The sequence below is a fragment of the Pocillopora damicornis genome, chromosome 10 (assembly GCF_964200805.1).
Source record: "Pocillopora damicornis chromosome 10, jaPocDami1.2, whole genome shotgun sequence".
NCBI classification, from domain to species: Eukaryota; Metazoa; Cnidaria; class Anthozoa; order Scleractinia; family Pocilloporidae; genus Pocillopora; species Pocillopora damicornis.
Genome location: NC_142679.1, coordinates 23,225,506 through 23,242,426, shown reverse-complemented (window position 1 = coordinate 23,242,426; position 16,921 = coordinate 23,225,506). Strand labels below are relative to the sequence as shown.

Sequence of the window (16,921 nt, the reverse complement as noted above, 5' to 3'; positions counted from 1 at the left end):
ACATCAAGATAAAGATAAGTTTATGGTCAGCCGTACTTATCTTAGAAATTTATCTCTCCTATAGAAGGAAAATTAGCCATATGTGCCTAGAAAAATGGTATGAAAAGTACTAAAAAACGTTTCGATTATGAAAACCATATTGTTATGTTTCTAGTTCATCAAGCAATATCCATATGTTAATGCAGTTGCCTGCTGTTATTTGCAGCAGAACGAGGCCGAGTTAATAAGGAGAGGCAAACGGCGGTAAATTTAGAACAAGCTTTCGTCTCCGGGCCGATTATCTCAGCATTTTAGAACCCATTTCCACTTGAATCCACTTTCTAACTACAGCGTGTCTATCAGAATCAAAGGTTTCAGAACTCAACGATGAATGACAGAGGTGGTACTTAAGTTGTGTCATTGTAAAGCTGTAATATTAGAGGAAATGTAAACTGACGTCAGTCTTATACTATGCAGTCATAGACCAGTAACAACAAGTAAATACCTTTCTGATACCTTCCTGTAATGGTGGACAACCGCACTGTCAAACATTTCATGAATAAAAGCGAAAAGAATAAAACAGTTGCATTTTCGTACAAATAAAAAAACCATATTACTGTGGGCTTTGATTTCGTATGTCAATTTATTTTGAAAGTAGCAATCATAGACCTTTGAAAAAATAATTATATCCAATTAGATACCAAGTCTTTCCTGTATTTTTGGCAAAACTTTAAATAAAAAACATAAATTACCACATTTTATCATAGCTTTTAAAGATTAATTTTCATCATTGTTACTTACATATTTACACAGTTTAAAAGTAATATACTCTTCCGTATGAAATAATTTCGCTTGGGTTCACATTAGAAAATAAGGTTACTCTTATTTTCCTGAACTACTATTTAGGTCTGCCCACACGCTTTAAAATCTCCATTTAATCTCCATCCCCGCTTGATAATTATTCCCTCTTTTCTTGGTGAGAAACTTTGTCTCAGCTTGTTTGACTTTCACCCATTTTCCCGTTTTTGACATATTTTGATTCAGTTGCGACTTGAGAGCTCTTCTGCTGGGAACAACTCACTCTGTGGAAAATGAAATACAAAGGTTCTAAGAATTAATTGAAATTGTTACGAACTGATAAGTTCTTTGTTTCCAACAGTAAAGAGTAGTTAAAATCGTTATCAAAAAGACCTCTTTGACAATTTTTTAGTAGAGCCCGACATGACAAACGCTATTTTGAATTGTGTTGATCACTCCATGTACTCAGGGAGAAATTTCCGCCTTTGCTCCGCCCCTAGATATATGAATAGAAGAAAATAGCAAGACTTTGGGGACAGAGCCAAACTCTGTAGGAGAGGCATGGGATACGCGCTTAATCCACGTTTAACACATTTATCAATGAAGGGCAAAATTACTGAGCGCTGATTGGTTGAGAGAGAGAGGGCATTTTTTCTTAATCGAGGGCATTTTTAGTAATCAAGAGAGGGCATGATTACCTGTTAATGATTGGCTAATCCGTTGCATTGCTAATCCGTTGCTTCCCAGATAAAAATAGACTGCGCGCGTGATTTTCCTTCGTATAAATTTTGCCCTTTATTGATAAACAAGTAATCCCATGAGACCTCGTACTATTAAGGATTAATTGCACTTGAGTTTTCAAAATTTTGGAAAATTTTGAAAACTCTCGTGCAATTAATCCTTAATAGTACTTGGCCTCATGTGATTACCTATACAAATCAATCAGCACGAGTAAGTGAATAAATTCAGGTCCATAACAAAACTACGCCATACTTTGAGGGATTTCTAAGCTTAAGTTGTTGGCCTGTCAGCGGAGAAGAGAGGAAATTGCTAAGGAAAGAGGCAGTGTCATACCTCCTTTAGCTCTGGAAAAATCTCTCCCATCAAACTATCCAGGAGAACGTACGTCAGCTTAGAGACAAACAAAAAGTAACTTCACAATTAAGGTACTAAGATTCATAATTCAGTCAACTCCCGAATCGTCTCTTGTATCCACTTTGAACTATCTGACTTGATTTGAAAAGCTTTGTTTGTTTTCTGGCTTTTTATTGGATGACGCAATTCTTCATTTCTGCATACATAAATTAACTCTTCTTTTTATATAAAAGGCGAAATTAAAAAAAAACAAAACATAAACACAAAACACAACACAACGACAATATATCAGGAAACAAAAACCACTGTAAATATGTTCGAAACTAGCCTTGTGGCTCAATTCGTCAGTTCCAAGCGTAAGGTTTTAGAAAACGTTGTCAGATAAATCATGCTACGCTCTTCATGAGTTTATTTTCCGTTGCTCTACTGATAATGTCAGGCTGCTTTATTTTCTTTCTTTTAATGGGTAAAAAGGAGTTGTTAAATGACTGAACATCTGGAACAAGTTACTTTAAAAGTATGACGTGGTGCAGAATACCTGTTATCCCGGAATATTGAAAACCAGTTTACATCATCAACCAAAGGATTCCTTTCATTTTAAAGCACAAATGAACACACCAACCTGTTTGTTCAATCTTGGCTGCTGAAGGAGCTCAAACAATGAAGTGATCCCGGTTTTATGTCTGTCAGCTCCAATAACACGTACGGCCATATCTGAAGACAAGTAACAAACAGTACGCACTCAAGCTAAGAATAACACCAGCTCATTGCAAAATGTAGGTGATTTAGCCATAATTTGGGTGGAGTCAAGGTAGAGGTGTTTTTTTTGTTCAAACGCACTCCAGATGGCGAGTGGTCTCGTGTCGTGTACGTTGACTTACACACCTGGTATAAACTCGAGCATTTCTTTCAGAGTCTTTTCACGTCTTTCTAACTTTTGTGTATCCGTTCTAAGAAAAAAGCGAGAGAAGTCAATCAAATCAACGAAAATAACTATAGAGATAAATAAGTACATGAGAAATGAAATGAAATACCAAGTAATCAAACAAACGTGCAATCAAACTGAGTAAAAAAAATGACTTTTACAAACAATTTTTTTTACCGTGGAGGATCTTCATCAAAGAAAAGTGCGTCTACAAGAGAGAGAAAAAATTGTCATAGGCGTGTCTTTGAGTATGTAAAATAATTCAAATTAAGCTAAAACGTTGAATTTTCTTCCACTTGGCTTTGCATTTTTCACCAGGTTTTGATCGCAGTTCTTGATGGGCTCATATCATATGAAAACAATCTCAAAAACATCAAGTTGATCTACATCAGCATTTTTGTCACCTCTTAGTAAATGAATTATCATAACCAGGCGATGTTCATTCGTCAACAAATCCACTTTACCAGCTAAATATCTGCAATACAAAAAAGAAGGTAAGGTCAGTAACGGAGACGGGAGTGACCAGATTTTGCTGAGGTTGATATGTTCGCGTTTTAGTGGAAGTCATCTCTTTCACAATAACTCTATCTTTTTGAGAGAAAATAGTTAGCTCATCTTGTATTGCGCCGAATTCACTGTGCATGGAAAAATAAAGGTTCAATACCAGGCTTGGCCGTTATGTTGTGTTCTTTGGCAAGAAATTCACTCTCATATAGCCTCTCTCCTCGAGGAGTAAGACTAATTACTGCGGTATTGTGGTGGAAATCAAAATGGGCTCTAGCAGCTATGCATGTCAGTCTCATATTCAGAATCGCTCTGATGTCCTGTTAAAAGTAAAGTTTCATGAGCACCTATCAGCGTAAACATCTAGGGTCTGTTGAAATGCGACTTTTCCACAAACTAACAAACTGTATAACAAGGCTGGGACATCGAACAGACGTTGCGCTGTGAAAAGGAAAAAAAAGAATGAGAATAAATGGTTTAACTAGTAAAAATTCACTAGGGAAGTTTTTCACTATCTCTACAGCAGCAACACCAATCGTCACATGCTTTCTTGGCTAATTCTTCAAAATCCCAAAGCCATGGATTAAATGTAACTTGCGACTTGACTGATTGCGAGAAACCCAACTAAAAAGCATGCGCAGTGGTTTGGCACCAAAGGAATCTAATTTGTCCCACGTACTTCATGTACACCTTAAGGCCAAATTTCATACTCGCAGTCAACTACAAGAACCGTAATAATGAAGCCTTTGAATTACTTTGCCCGCATTTTAACTGTTCACGTATGTAAAAAGTAGCACTTATTATGGACGGTCGGTGGGTCGCACAGGTTGCAACTTCCTTTATACCGCTCACACCACTCAGGCTGGGTGACTTGCAGTACACAAGCATCCCAAGCCAAGACATTTTAATACTATAGTCAAAAAAACTGATCAAATGACTTACCGAGGAACAGGATGTAGTCGGTGACTCCAGTCACTGATATCAGCGGCTTTCCTGATGCTGCATAACAACAAAGATTTCGATGATAATCAGCTTTATCCAACACTCATGTCCTACTATAATCCCATGAGCTACACCATGTAAATATGAAAAAAAAAAACAAACAAACAAACAAACAAAGTGATTGTACAATTTTATGGATTAATTGCTCACCTTCCACCTTCAAGCGTAGCGAACTACCCCTAAAAAAAGGAAAAATAATATCAAATGATTAGATAACATTGTCGATTGTACTCATTGTTCCTCTCGAGGATAATAAAGAAGGGTCTACGAACCACGCAATACTTACGATGGTTTTCTCCTTCCTGGAAAAATTCCCTCCTGGATGCAATTCAAACAAGATGTAACACATTACAATGCTTAAAAGGTTTCAAAACCGAAACTTCAAAATCTTTAAAGACATAAGATTGAAGGCTGGTAAAAGCGAGTTTAATTTAGTTTTTTCTTAAACAAATAAAGAATGCAAAAATGGAAATAAGGTAATAACGTATGAAATGAAAGCATACCTCGCTTCTTCTTGACTGAGCTAGAAGACCCCTGCAATAAATAGTACCTAATATTTACCAAGCCGATAATACAGCGCAATTTTGTCTTGAATAAGCGACAGCAAGCCCAGACAGTCGTTTTTTTGTGCGAGTCATAAGCAATCAGATGTAATATAACTGGTTTTCGCGTACCACTTGTGACTCACGTGACAAGATAAACTAAGAGACTCTGCTTGTAGTTCTGCACGATCGCCTGACATTTACGGTCACATGACTGTAAAACAATTCAGCATGAAGAGAATGACTTACTTTGGCAATGGCTTCCTTTTGGTTGGTTCTACGGTGGATGATAAGAACGATTGTAGAAATGGATCAAGGTTTTGACCTTTCTGTAAAGAGAATCAGAAAAACTTACAGTTTCACGATGGAAATGTTATATCCAGTCCCGCCAAATGAATACTGAAATAGAACTCGGAGTAAGAATGAATGTCATTCACTTTTCTGTACAGCATTTCATAGCCTGTTCTTCAATGCCTACCTCTTTTTTGAGTATTGTTGTCATTGACTTGATCTTTTTACCTAAGAAAAGCGAAAAACCGAGAAATCAGAATAAAAAATATAGAAAAAAAATCAAGCTGGAAATGTATGACAGTGTCCGTTATATTCTTCTGACAGAGAATCATGATGAACCACCAAACTGTATCATGTTTCCTAATTAGCTCCGATTAACTTATTTCTCTGAGCTGCACATATGTTTCAAACAAGCTTTGTTCGCTCACTAACATCGCATGGCTTTATGACTTATCCTTATATTGATTGATTCATATATTTTTTCATTCATGAGGTAAGTTTCTAAAGAAACTGTGGTGCTATCGCGATGGGTTGAATTATAAGGTCATTAGTTTTATGAGCTGAGTTTATGATGTAAATTGGCCACCGTAAAGAGTTTCTTACGCTGACGTTTCGAGTGTTTGCCATTCATCATTATGTTACTGATGTACAGAATTTATTAGTAGCACAAAAACAGCATGTAACTTACCCGCTTTATCGCCCATCTTGTCAGGGCCAAACATTTTACTGAATTCCTTTTCTGGTGAAAGGAAGTTGAACAGTAAACCGCTCCCTTTGAGCAGCGGATTAGAACACAAATACTACAAAAAAGACAAACCACAAATTATTGCAACAATTCATTCCACGCCATGAGATTCATCATTAATGCTTCATACTGACCTGTAAATATTTCTCGAACTGAACTCTACACGCATCAAAATAAATAGCTGTACTCTTCTGTGAAATTGATTTTGAAGAATTTCGCTTCGGTGGGAGAAGTGAGTCGTCGATTGAACCTACAAAAAAAAATATATGCATTACTGATAGAGGTTTTAAGTGTGTCGTCCAAGAAAAACATATCGTCTTGAGGATCTCAAAGGTGTGTCCCTCCTCTCCGACGGCTGGGTGATAAAACTAACTATGTGCCTACGCTATTTAGTTCTACGAGTTTTTCTTCTGTGGCCTTTGAACACTAACGAATCACAAGTTGACTTGAAGAGCATCCAACGTTTGGTCTCCTTTATTTAAAATTAAAAGATTTACTTCTTTCTGGTGAACAGATTTGGATTCCGCGTCCTATAAATGGACGATCATTAGCAGTAGTTCTAGATGTTCCCACACCTACGCCCAATGGAAGAGCTACCTAAGGTTCGCCCTGTCACGGTGTTTTGTAATGTAAAATCAGATTTACTGTGGTTCGTATATTGCCATTCACGATTGCAGATTGTAAAAGAAGAGACTGACATGCAATTCGCGACGGAATATTGACAACTGTGACTTTGAGAAAATCACCTAATCTGTGTTTAAAATCTATGAGGCTCAGTTGCTGTGCGGGTAGTTCACGCATGCTTAGAAACAGAAACAAAACAGATATAACCCGAGATAAGCCTAGATTCTTCAGTCCAGGCTGACCAAAGGGTAATCTTAGCCTCATGTGGTGGACTGTAGATTCTTTCAGTAAACATGGAATAAACTCCATTACTTACCGTGAAATTCCTGTAACTTGCTTTGAAGAACAAAGAATTCCTTATACCTCCTGTGGATTTAAAATGAACATCACAAAGCAACTTAAACTGTTAAAATCAAATCTGCAATGGCTTAGCTTCTTTGTATAATGACTTGCACAATAATTTCCTTTCGGCAACTAGGGTGATAGAATACGAGCAAACCTTACACTGAAAAAAGGAAAAAATATCACCAATACCTTCACCACTTTCAAAATTGAAAAAACAGGTGGAATCTTTCGCAAACTTCAACTTTGTGAAAAACGTCAAAATTCGTGTTATTCGTTTAGTTCCACTACAAACTAGAGAATGAAAGGACAGCTGTCCAGCTTGAGCCTCTCTTTGTTGTTCAATTAATATAAATCAACTGGTAACTGATAAACTACGAGCATTCTCTTTTTTCGCGTGCACTTCGCTCCCATAGTTTCGCGCGGCGAGCTAACACCGTTGGTTTTTTTCACGGATTTGTTTTTGACTCGTGCTTTTCGCTGAAAAGGATGGACTGCTCGAAGTCTTTGTAGCTGATGACAAACAGTAATTAAAACCTACCGTGCAACATCCCATCGGGTAACTGCAAAGAAAAGAAGGAAAAAAGAGAAATAGAATTCACTGCTTGAGCTTCGACGCCGTTTTCAACAAAACGCAAGCAATAGTAGACCGCTTTACCGGTCCTCGAGAAATAATAAAATTCTTTGGGATTTCCTTCATTTGGATAACTTCACCATTCCTATAATAGGTTGCCACTTACGCGCATTCAGAAAGCGGTTCAGCCATTTTGAAAGAGGTGTGTCCTATTGACAACGAATGAAATAACAGCTTTGAAAAATACGCGCGGATTGTGGGGGAGCTGGGATGCTTTGAAGGCATTAGTTACCAAAGGTATATGCTGGTTTGATATCCATTGGTATCGTTTCATACTGAACTAAAGGAAATTGAATAGGGCTGGAAAGGAAACACTGATAATCAGAGTTACACTCGAGAAGTAACCGTGGAATGAGCGGATATTTGAAAGAACCTTCGAACATAGCTTTGGAAAAATACTTTACAACTTAGGTGAAAGAAGTAAAAAAATACCTTATAAAGAGCGCTTTGCTGGATAACATCTTTCATCTTAACGATTCGTTTACATGTTGAAATTTGTAGCTTAAAATAGTAATAGTTATAATAATTTTGACTTTTAATTATCGTCTTCTAATTATCAACTTTGTTGCAAAGAAAGCCGCTTTTGGCTGAAACAATACCCCTTTGATTTCAAAAGGTGGCGTCGCTTTACAACAAAGCGATTGTTAGAAAACTTTATACACCGTCGATAGAACATCAAGCGAACCAAAGCCTGGCTCTTAACCTCGATAGAAAGACGATGGAATATGAGAGAATGCGCGATCGGCTTGAAACCTTATATCACCAGCTTGCACACATCGACCGAAGACTTTCACAAAGTGAATTACGGTTACAAATGTCCATGCAACAAACTCAAATAACTCAACAGGCAGCAGCAAGCTTAGAAAACAAGTTCACACAAATATCCAGAGATTTGGTGGAAAAGGAAGAAGGACTCAAAAGTGCACAGAAACGTTGGTCGAAAGCAATGAAAACTATAAGAAGGGGAAAAAACATCTGACATTGAGATTAGTTTAGTAAACTGGGCCAAAGTCACTGGAAGATAAACTATTAACTTAGACAACGCATTGAAATGGATGACACGCTGTCTCATCGCATTTGAGGACAGGTTAAAATTCGTTGTTTGGTAAAAGTTAATTCTGCCATGTATGTCTTGTTCAATTTCGCGATGGAAAAGGCGACGATTGTTAAGAACACCTTGATTCGGAATAGTGACAATTGTACAGAATGTAGGTGTAAAGCATACGCACCTTCTCCTACATCAGCTCTTTCCACTGATATAATAAACATACACTTCTGTAAAGCAATGTAACGTATTACTCTTCGTATAAGAATGTCTATAACTGGTGTAATTTAAAGCTACCGACAGCAAGACGTGAAGTGAAAACATCAGCGTTATCACTAGTCTAAGCATTTACCATAATGTTTACTCTACTATCTATCAACACGGTAACCAATCCTATCACAAGACTGCGTATTCAATAGATTTCATTTAGGTCTGGTTTGATGGTCACAAAATAGAAATTGAAAGTCAACCGCTTTGCATTCACTAAATTTTGTGGTTGGTGATAATTGATTTCCTGCTCGCTTTAACTTGCAGCGGTAGCCTGTTCCAGGGCGTTAAAAAAGTAATACGAAACGCGAAAGCAAACGGCGCGATAGTAGCGGAGGAGTGAAAAAACGAGTGTGGTTGGGTCGAGTGAGGTTGGGTCGCGTAATAAAGTACTTGACCCTACAGTGTCTTAGCCCTGCCGCTCTGCTTGTGCTATTTACGAACTGAATGCCTGAAACAGGCTCCTGCAATGCAGGCAAAAGCGAAAGTTATGGCTGGCTAAACTAAGCCTAAAATGTGGAATGACCAATCACCTGTTTAGTTTCCATGATCACGTGAGGAATCGTTATCTTCCACAAGCTGAGGTCACGTGTCTCCTTCTCTTCCACTTCTTCACTTTCTTCACTTTGCCAGTCGAAATCCTAATAATAATAATAATAATAATAATAATAATAATAATAATAATAATAAAAAGAAACTAAAAGAAGAGATACCCGTTTCAACATCAGTGTTCATGATAATGTTGTTCATTACATTGCTAACCAACATCCAAACTATTCCAGGGTGAGACATGGTTTGACGCTACTCTGGTTTACAGATTTAATGAATGTAACCGAAGAAGTTAACTTCAAAACCAGAGTAGCATCAAACCATGTCTGATTGTCCACCTGGTTGCCGTGTGAACTTTAATATATTTTATTCCAGAGTGTTTACACTATTTAGTGATTTGGGGAAAAAGTTGTAGAGCGTTACCGGAGGTGTATCCGGGATATCAAACGGGTCCTCTTCATACGGTGAATCATCTGGAGTGAAAAAAATTCAGTGGAGTCAATACCTTAAAAGAGTATCCTTATGATTAAAAAAATTAACGTTGGAGAATTTACAGAGCTGTTGCGTGAAACTTTAGTCAAGAATTATTGAAATCCCCAAAAGTTCCACAAACAAAGTAAAAACATGGTATAATGGAAAAATCGGGTGTACCTAATTTCGTATTACATGTTTAAAGCAACTTATAATACTTTTCGACCTACAACAAACAAAGTCACTTTACTTTTACTAACCTTTGTTTGGATTCATTACTTTATCTTTCAACTTTCCGGCTAACTTTGAAAACTCAGCCAAAGGATCGAACTTCTTCTTTGAAGCCCTGCAACAAATGGAAAGAAATATCTTGCTTCTCTCAATCTGTCACGTCGAAGTTAACTTGGCGAGCGTCATTTTCAGTTACAAACAGATGACAACTCATAAGAGATATCGTTGATCAAAATGAAAACGAAGCGATTGAAGAGGTTTCTTTACCTTGAAGTCGGTTTGTTCAAAGGTTTGGCCGGCAATCGGCTTCCACACAATAGTGTAAAATACTGCAGATTGAAATGAATGTTCGAGCCTTAACGTTGAAAATCAGGGGTTAAAAGCAAATTCATGTCAAGGAAAAGTAAGCTGATTAGCAAGACAATGCTGAATATATGCGATTTGTGCAAACAACTGTGTCCTATGATAACAAGAATTATATACGAAGGTGCACGTATCTACAGACAAACAAACAAACAAACAAATAAATGCAAATTAGAGGGAAAAGAAATTTATAAAGGGGTAAGTTTCTAAAGAAACTGTGGCGCTGCGTCGGTGGGAGAGTATAGCAGGTAATTTAGTGTTGACAACTGGGTTGAAAACGTAAATTAGCCACCGTAAAGGGTAAAAAAGCTGACGTTTCGAGCGTTAGCCCTTCGTCAGAGCGATTGGGTCTGACGAAGGGCTAACGCTCGAAACGTCAGCTTTTTTACCCTTTACGGTGGCTAATTTACGTTTTCAACCCAGTTGTCAACAGTAAATTACCGGAAAAGAAATTTGCCGACAAAGAAGGTACAATGCGTGTAAATGATTTCCTCCACAATGTGATTTTTGTTTTCGTGACGAAATGTTATAGGTTCTTGCAGGATCACATGACAAATTCATTCATAAATTTATTTCACTCTTCCTATTTCATTTTCTTTGAAGTAAGTTTGGTAAAGTTTATGTTGTTTGTAAATGTCTGCATTTGTCACCTACTCAGAAACGCCTATCTGGGAAAAATTAAGTATGTAAAACTATGTGTGATTTCAAGAAGGGGGCTTTTATCATCGTGGAAACTTATGAGACATCAATAAATTTATCTTTACAAGTACTTACATCATCGCTCTGGTAAAACAGGGGCAGAAAAGTTGTCTCTAAAAGATTGTAAGCATGTTCACAGGCCCTGAAATATCGATCGAGAACAAATCACAAAGACAGCATGTAGATGCGGTTGAGTATAATGTTTATCAGGTTGGTGCGGACAGAGACTGTGTTTAGTTAACACAACCCTGAATATCAAAACTACAACAAAAAATTATACATCTGTTTTCAAACCAACGTAAAATTGCTTCAACTGCTACGATTAAAATTAACTTACTTTGACAGAAAGGAAGCTATTTTCAATCTCTCCATCTTTTCAACAGGAGCATTAATACCTGAAATAAGTAAAACAAACGAGAAAAGTTTCAAGACAGAAGAACAAAAACTATGTAACTGACACCCGCAGTAGAAGTCTGCATTCAGTTAAATGTAAAATACGAGGTCCAACACAAAGAAAAGCTAATACTGATCGTAAACAAGCCCCACCTCGTCATATCTAAAAGAAGAGGTTTCGTAGTAAAACTTGGGAACAGGTCGGTCAGGTTTCATTTTCAGCAAAAAAAATCTTTCTTATAGCTGAATTCAGCGTTTAAACACTTACAGTCTTGTAACCCCTGGACCATATCTGGATCAAAGTTGATTCTGTCCACAGCTCCATTATCGAAATATGAACTGAAGATTTCTCTGACCTGTGTAACCAAAGATGAACAATGGTCTCAAAACATGTCCAAAGATACATACCAGTGATTTGGTAAAAAAGGTTATAAATTAAGACACATGCAGATCTTACCTCTTTTAATATAAATACTTTCTCTTCTTCTGTTCCTTCAGAAGCAAATATTCTTTTATTGAAATCCTCTGCAACATTTGTAGAACAAAACATAGGCAAAATTGTTGGAAAAAAACCCTCTAATAGACAATTTTTAATGCTACATTGTTGTATTACTGGAAAAAAATTACAGTGTCGGTAAATCTAAATGTTAAATGAAATTAACATACCAACAGTAAGACAGAACTGGAGAATGTTTAGCGCTCCTTCACTTTTCATAAACTGCATGAAAGGAAACAGGGCGGACTGGGTATGAAGTATATCTGCTATGGAAAGATGAAGAGCCTGAAAAATAAACAAACATACAAACTAGCAAATGTAATTATCTCACATTACTCACAAAAGATGTTTTGCCTTTAAGAGAAAGAAAGCTAAATATTGCAGTGCTAGGCACTTAACTATTAGCGGTTATATTCCACATGCTAAATTTTTGCACAATTTATTGCTTGGACTCAAGAGCTTTTTTTTTTGCCTCAATGACAGGATCTGAACTTTTAAAATATCTGTCTCCATATATTCTTGAAGTTTGAACCTTCCTCTTTCACCTGAGAGAACATAACATAACAGTACCAAATTAAGGAATGGATACAGCTATTATATGACCTTTCTACCAAAGGTGACATCTGTATCAATTCTGTCACAAATCAAATTCCTCCCTGTGTGACATGTCCATGATTCACAACTTACCGAGTTCATAACTGGAGTCCTTGGTTTGGCAAACTTAGCAAGTAATGGCACTTTTGGAGAGGGTGGTTCTTCTGAGGCAACCATCTGAGACATGGACATGACTTTGGTTTGAATAATATTATGAGAATTAATTGAATAACCCTTCTTACAGCATTACCCAACATGAAAGCAAAGTTAAAACTAAACAACAACAATTACTTTAATACTTTATAAACAACAACTATAATGTGACATGTTGAAAAGAAACACCTACAGGTTCTTTGTCCAGAAGTAGAAGAAGCATGTTATTCACAAAATCCTGAAAAGTTTAAAAAAATTAAGTTATCATAACAAAGTGTGGTATTTTAAAATTATAGCATTGCATTTAAAATGAATCAGACCATAAATTACAGTCAACTTTTTAACAGTGAACTTACTGGATCTGATAGTTTGTCAACTGCTGTTAAAAAGACTGCACTGGCTAATAGTTCTCGCAGTAAGGACAAAAGACTCCTGAAATTTAATAAGATCTGGTTAAAGCAATACAGAAAATCTTAAAAACAAATTAAATATTCAATGGATTGCTTACTAGCGTGTACTCTGTGTGGTTTGGTGAAAAAAGAAATTTTATGGCCACAACATACCTACACTGCAAGGAATTTGGAGGTAATATAACAGGAATAATAGACTCTGACAGTTTCCTCAGATAGTGAAGTTCCATTTGACGACTCTGCAGTGCACAATGCATCTTGGGTCCAAAGCGATCTAAAATGGCTGTCTGGATGTTGGCTGCAGAGCCTGATGCTGTGACTGGATGAATACAACAAACAGTTACTTTTAGTCTTGTGAATTAATTATTTCTATTATAAACTCTATGTTATCATTATCATTATTATTCTATACAGATAAAGAGCACTGCTGGGTGATACCTTTTTGTTTTGTTGTCAAATACATCTCTAAATGCTTCAAACCTTCCTTGCCAACATTGTTAATAACAAAAGTTGGGAGATCAACCTGAGGAGAGAACAGATATTGATAGTAGTTCATGTTTTGGGCTGGCAAAGAAGCATTGCTTAGCCTCATTGTAGGCTGAATTCCCAGACCTCGTGTCATATGGCTATGCTAGTTGTTTTTTTGCCTTTTCTAACATTTCAAACATTCATTTACAGTTTGTAACACAGGATATGTACCTTTTGTATTCTCTTTAACAACACTGCAGCCATGTATCTAATGCTTGCACGGATTTCATCCACACATATTTCACTACAGCTTAACTCTCTACAGGACAGTGAAGTGAGATACAATTAGAGCAGAATTATTGTTAACAACAGTTTTATTTTAAGTAATCTAAATACATGTATGCATGATTCAAAACTGGTATACCAGTTTGCAGCCAACTCTCTTAGTGACAAATTGAATTTCGAAATGAAATACAGGAAAACTGTTCATTTTTTATTTAATTGCTACCTTAGTCTTTCTTGTATATGAATGTAACCAAGCATTTGGGTATAAACTCTAAATATGTCGGATTTGAATCATATGACATGTCTGTGATTATTGGACAGGAAACTCAGTAAAATATCACCTGGAGTAACTTTAAAGTAAATTATGATATAAATTATTTACATTTTACATTAATCTTTCTCTTCTATTATTAAATAAGAAGAAGTTTGCCAATTTATTCATGTACCTGTACCAGCTGTACACATAGTTTTGAAGTAAGAGACCAAGAAACTGAAAATAAAAGGGTACAATTACATATTAAATAAAATCAGCAAACAATAAAATTATACCTTATCAAAATGTAGTATGTCTGATGAGTGACTTCTATAAGTACAAGTCAGTAATCACATTCTATGACAAACCTCTTGTAATGCGGCATCTACAGATTCTGGAATAAAAAGGTCTTCCCATGGCTACAGATAAAAGAGAAGCAAGATTAGGAAATGGCTTACTTTGATCACTTCGTTGCTAAATTTAATATGAAATACCATTGGAAGATAATTTCATCCACCTAAAGTTAATTCCCTCAGTTGCTGATCATCTTAACTTAAGTGATAACAAACCTGCATTCAAACACCTTGGTCCTTACATCTTACAGCCACTTTTCAAAGTCATGAAATTTTCCCTAAGTCACACCAGCCACTTTTGTTTAGAATAATATACTAGTTATCCCTTAATAGTTGACTTCCAGAAATGATTCACTTGTAAATTCTCCCTATAGTATCCCCATCCAGCAAACAGGTAATGAGAAAACTCAAACTTATCAGGTATAGAAAGTGTTACCTTAATTTAACACATAATTCTTGTAACTAATTTGTATGGAAATATTTAGCAGCCAGAGGGGAGAATCATCAATCAGATCTCGGGAGTTAAGGGCTCATAAGTGACAGAAGCATTCCAAGCTGCAGCATTCCATTCCCAAGAACTAAAAGTGTACTTTTGCCATTTGGAATTCTTTTCATTATGTCAGAAGCAATGTTAGTCTCTACTCACGAGAGTTCAGGGGAATAGCGTTGACCTTAAACATTATTAATAATTATTGCCAGAGCAAAAAGAGTGAAATATTAGTTGTGATACTTTTACCTTTAGCTTGGCTCTTGAAATCTCTGGTCTTTGTGCATTAAGAAGGAAATAATAAGATAATTAAAAATAATTAATTTTTTATCACCCAATATATGTACATCAAAGGATTTAGTTATATCTGAAATTGAAAAGTGTAAATGTGCCTGAAGTAAGTCAATAAAATGTTTTGCCATTTTCAAATATAATTGGTATGCAAAGAACAAAGAATTTGTGATATTGTTATATACCTGTGACGTTGGCATTTTCTATTACCACAAATGGTACACTGCTTGGATGAGGATGCCTGTAACTTTTCACCTTCTTCATAATACTGTAGAAAAAGAGATTTTCACAAACCATCAATAAATTTGTATACTATTAGGTATATCACTATTTATATCCACTCTTAATTCAACTACTAACACATGGCTAACATTCTTTCGGTTGGCTGATGTACAATACCACTAGGCTCCTAAAGTAGAAACAGTTTATTGTAATACAGTCAAGTACCTTTTTGCGAGGGCCCCAGTGCAGTAGTACAGAGGGTAAAACTGAACAATAACTGGATATAAACAAGTCAAGATATGCAAGTGTTAGTAACATTAAGAACTACCAACTTAGAAGCTTAACAGAGAAAAGAATTATTGTTAAGGTAACAACTAAGAATTAGATTCATGCACACTTTTTGAAGTTTTAAAAGTTTTGTAACATAAAATGCAGGTCTCCTTTTCCTGGTTAAATGAAACTTTGGTCTCTTTAGACTTGAGCCAGTGCTGGTAATCAGCATCTCAGTTTGGGCATGCCCTTTAAAATCATATTCCAGATTTAGTGAGTAAGTTTTGCTTTCCAGCTGTTCATTCACTATAAGTAAACTATTACCATGTATTTACTGCAAGATTTGAATATCTATGAATATGATGATCAAACTTTACCTAAAGACAAGGAATCCTACTGCAACTCCAAAGGCAAGAATCCATATTCCAATGACTAATGGGGGACAACTAGTTACAAATAAAGCTTAGAGTTACATTGATGCAAACACGTAATAACAATTTTTTTTGAAGAATAATCCAAGATATCTATAGATACCAATTTCCTTATATGGAGTAAGAGCGATATTCATAGTTGATCTCGTTACCGATATATCTCTCCCTAAATTATTCCGACCCAAACCCTAAAAACCCCCTTTCTAACTAACACCCCTCATCAATATCAACTACTAATACTAAGCTTAATACGTCTACAGTAAGCTTACAACATATCACATGATCTTAAGTATTGGTATTTGAGTTGGACGTGAAAATATGGGTTCATAGAAATTTGTTAACTTTATAAGATCATAATCAACTGACAGCTTCAAAATCAAAATTGAAACAGAGAAGATAACCATAGACATACTGTGATCACTGATCTTCTCAGCTGGGCTACTTACGTACCGGTTACCAAATCACAGCTCATTTTGGGTAGGGTGCTGATCAAACAACAAATATGAAAAAATGTACTAGAATACTAACCTGTAAAACTGGAACGTGAAGATAATCACAAAAAATGCTCCTGAAGCCAAAACGGGTCGAATTGTTTCTAGATTTTGACGATCCGATCTGATCATTTCGTAGACTACAGTGCCGTCATCCTTTTTATGTAGTACCCCTTGAAAAATCGAAGGCTCTCTACTTCGACGGACAGGTTCAACTT

General features: G+C 36.2%; 1 protein-coding gene across 2 annotated transcripts; it reads right to left on the bottom strand.

Moving 5' to 3' along the window:
* Positions 1–603: 603 nt before the first annotated feature.
* On the bottom strand, positions 604–16,915 carry LOC113671464 (sorting nexin-14). 2 transcript variants are annotated; one of them, XM_027187670.2, is made up of 40 exons: positions 16,741–16,915; positions 16,159–16,227; positions 15,737–15,788; positions 15,475–15,557; positions 15,248–15,275; positions 14,527–14,577; positions 14,352–14,395; positions 13,852–13,939; positions 13,591–13,675; positions 13,306–13,471; positions 13,099–13,174; positions 12,936–12,980; positions 12,683–12,766; positions 12,166–12,280; positions 11,957–12,024; positions 11,768–11,855; positions 11,444–11,501; positions 11,182–11,248; positions 10,312–10,373; positions 10,074–10,159; positions 9,766–9,815; positions 9,327–9,434; positions 8,711–8,756; positions 7,389–7,410; positions 6,822–6,871; positions 6,016–6,131; positions 5,825–5,936; positions 5,324–5,364; positions 5,095–5,174; positions 4,807–4,837; positions 4,590–4,621; positions 4,454–4,482; positions 4,244–4,300; positions 3,649–3,742; positions 3,202–3,272; positions 2,975–3,005; positions 2,758–2,822; positions 2,495–2,586; positions 1,852–1,908; positions 604–1,061 (listed from the first exon to the last, which is right to left on the bottom strand). In XM_027187670.2, exons 1-40 carry the CDS (start codon positions 16,833–16,835, stop codon positions 1,020–1,022), a joined length of 2,736 nt encoding a protein of 911 aa, XP_027043471.2. In that variant the 5' UTR covers positions 16,836–16,915; the 3' UTR covers positions 604–1,019. The 2 variants fall into 2 exon arrangements, with proteins under 2 accessions (XP_027043471.2, XP_089041665.1); XM_089185539.1 differs by lacking the exon at positions 1,852–1,908.
* Positions 16,916–16,921: the final 6 nt, after the last annotated feature.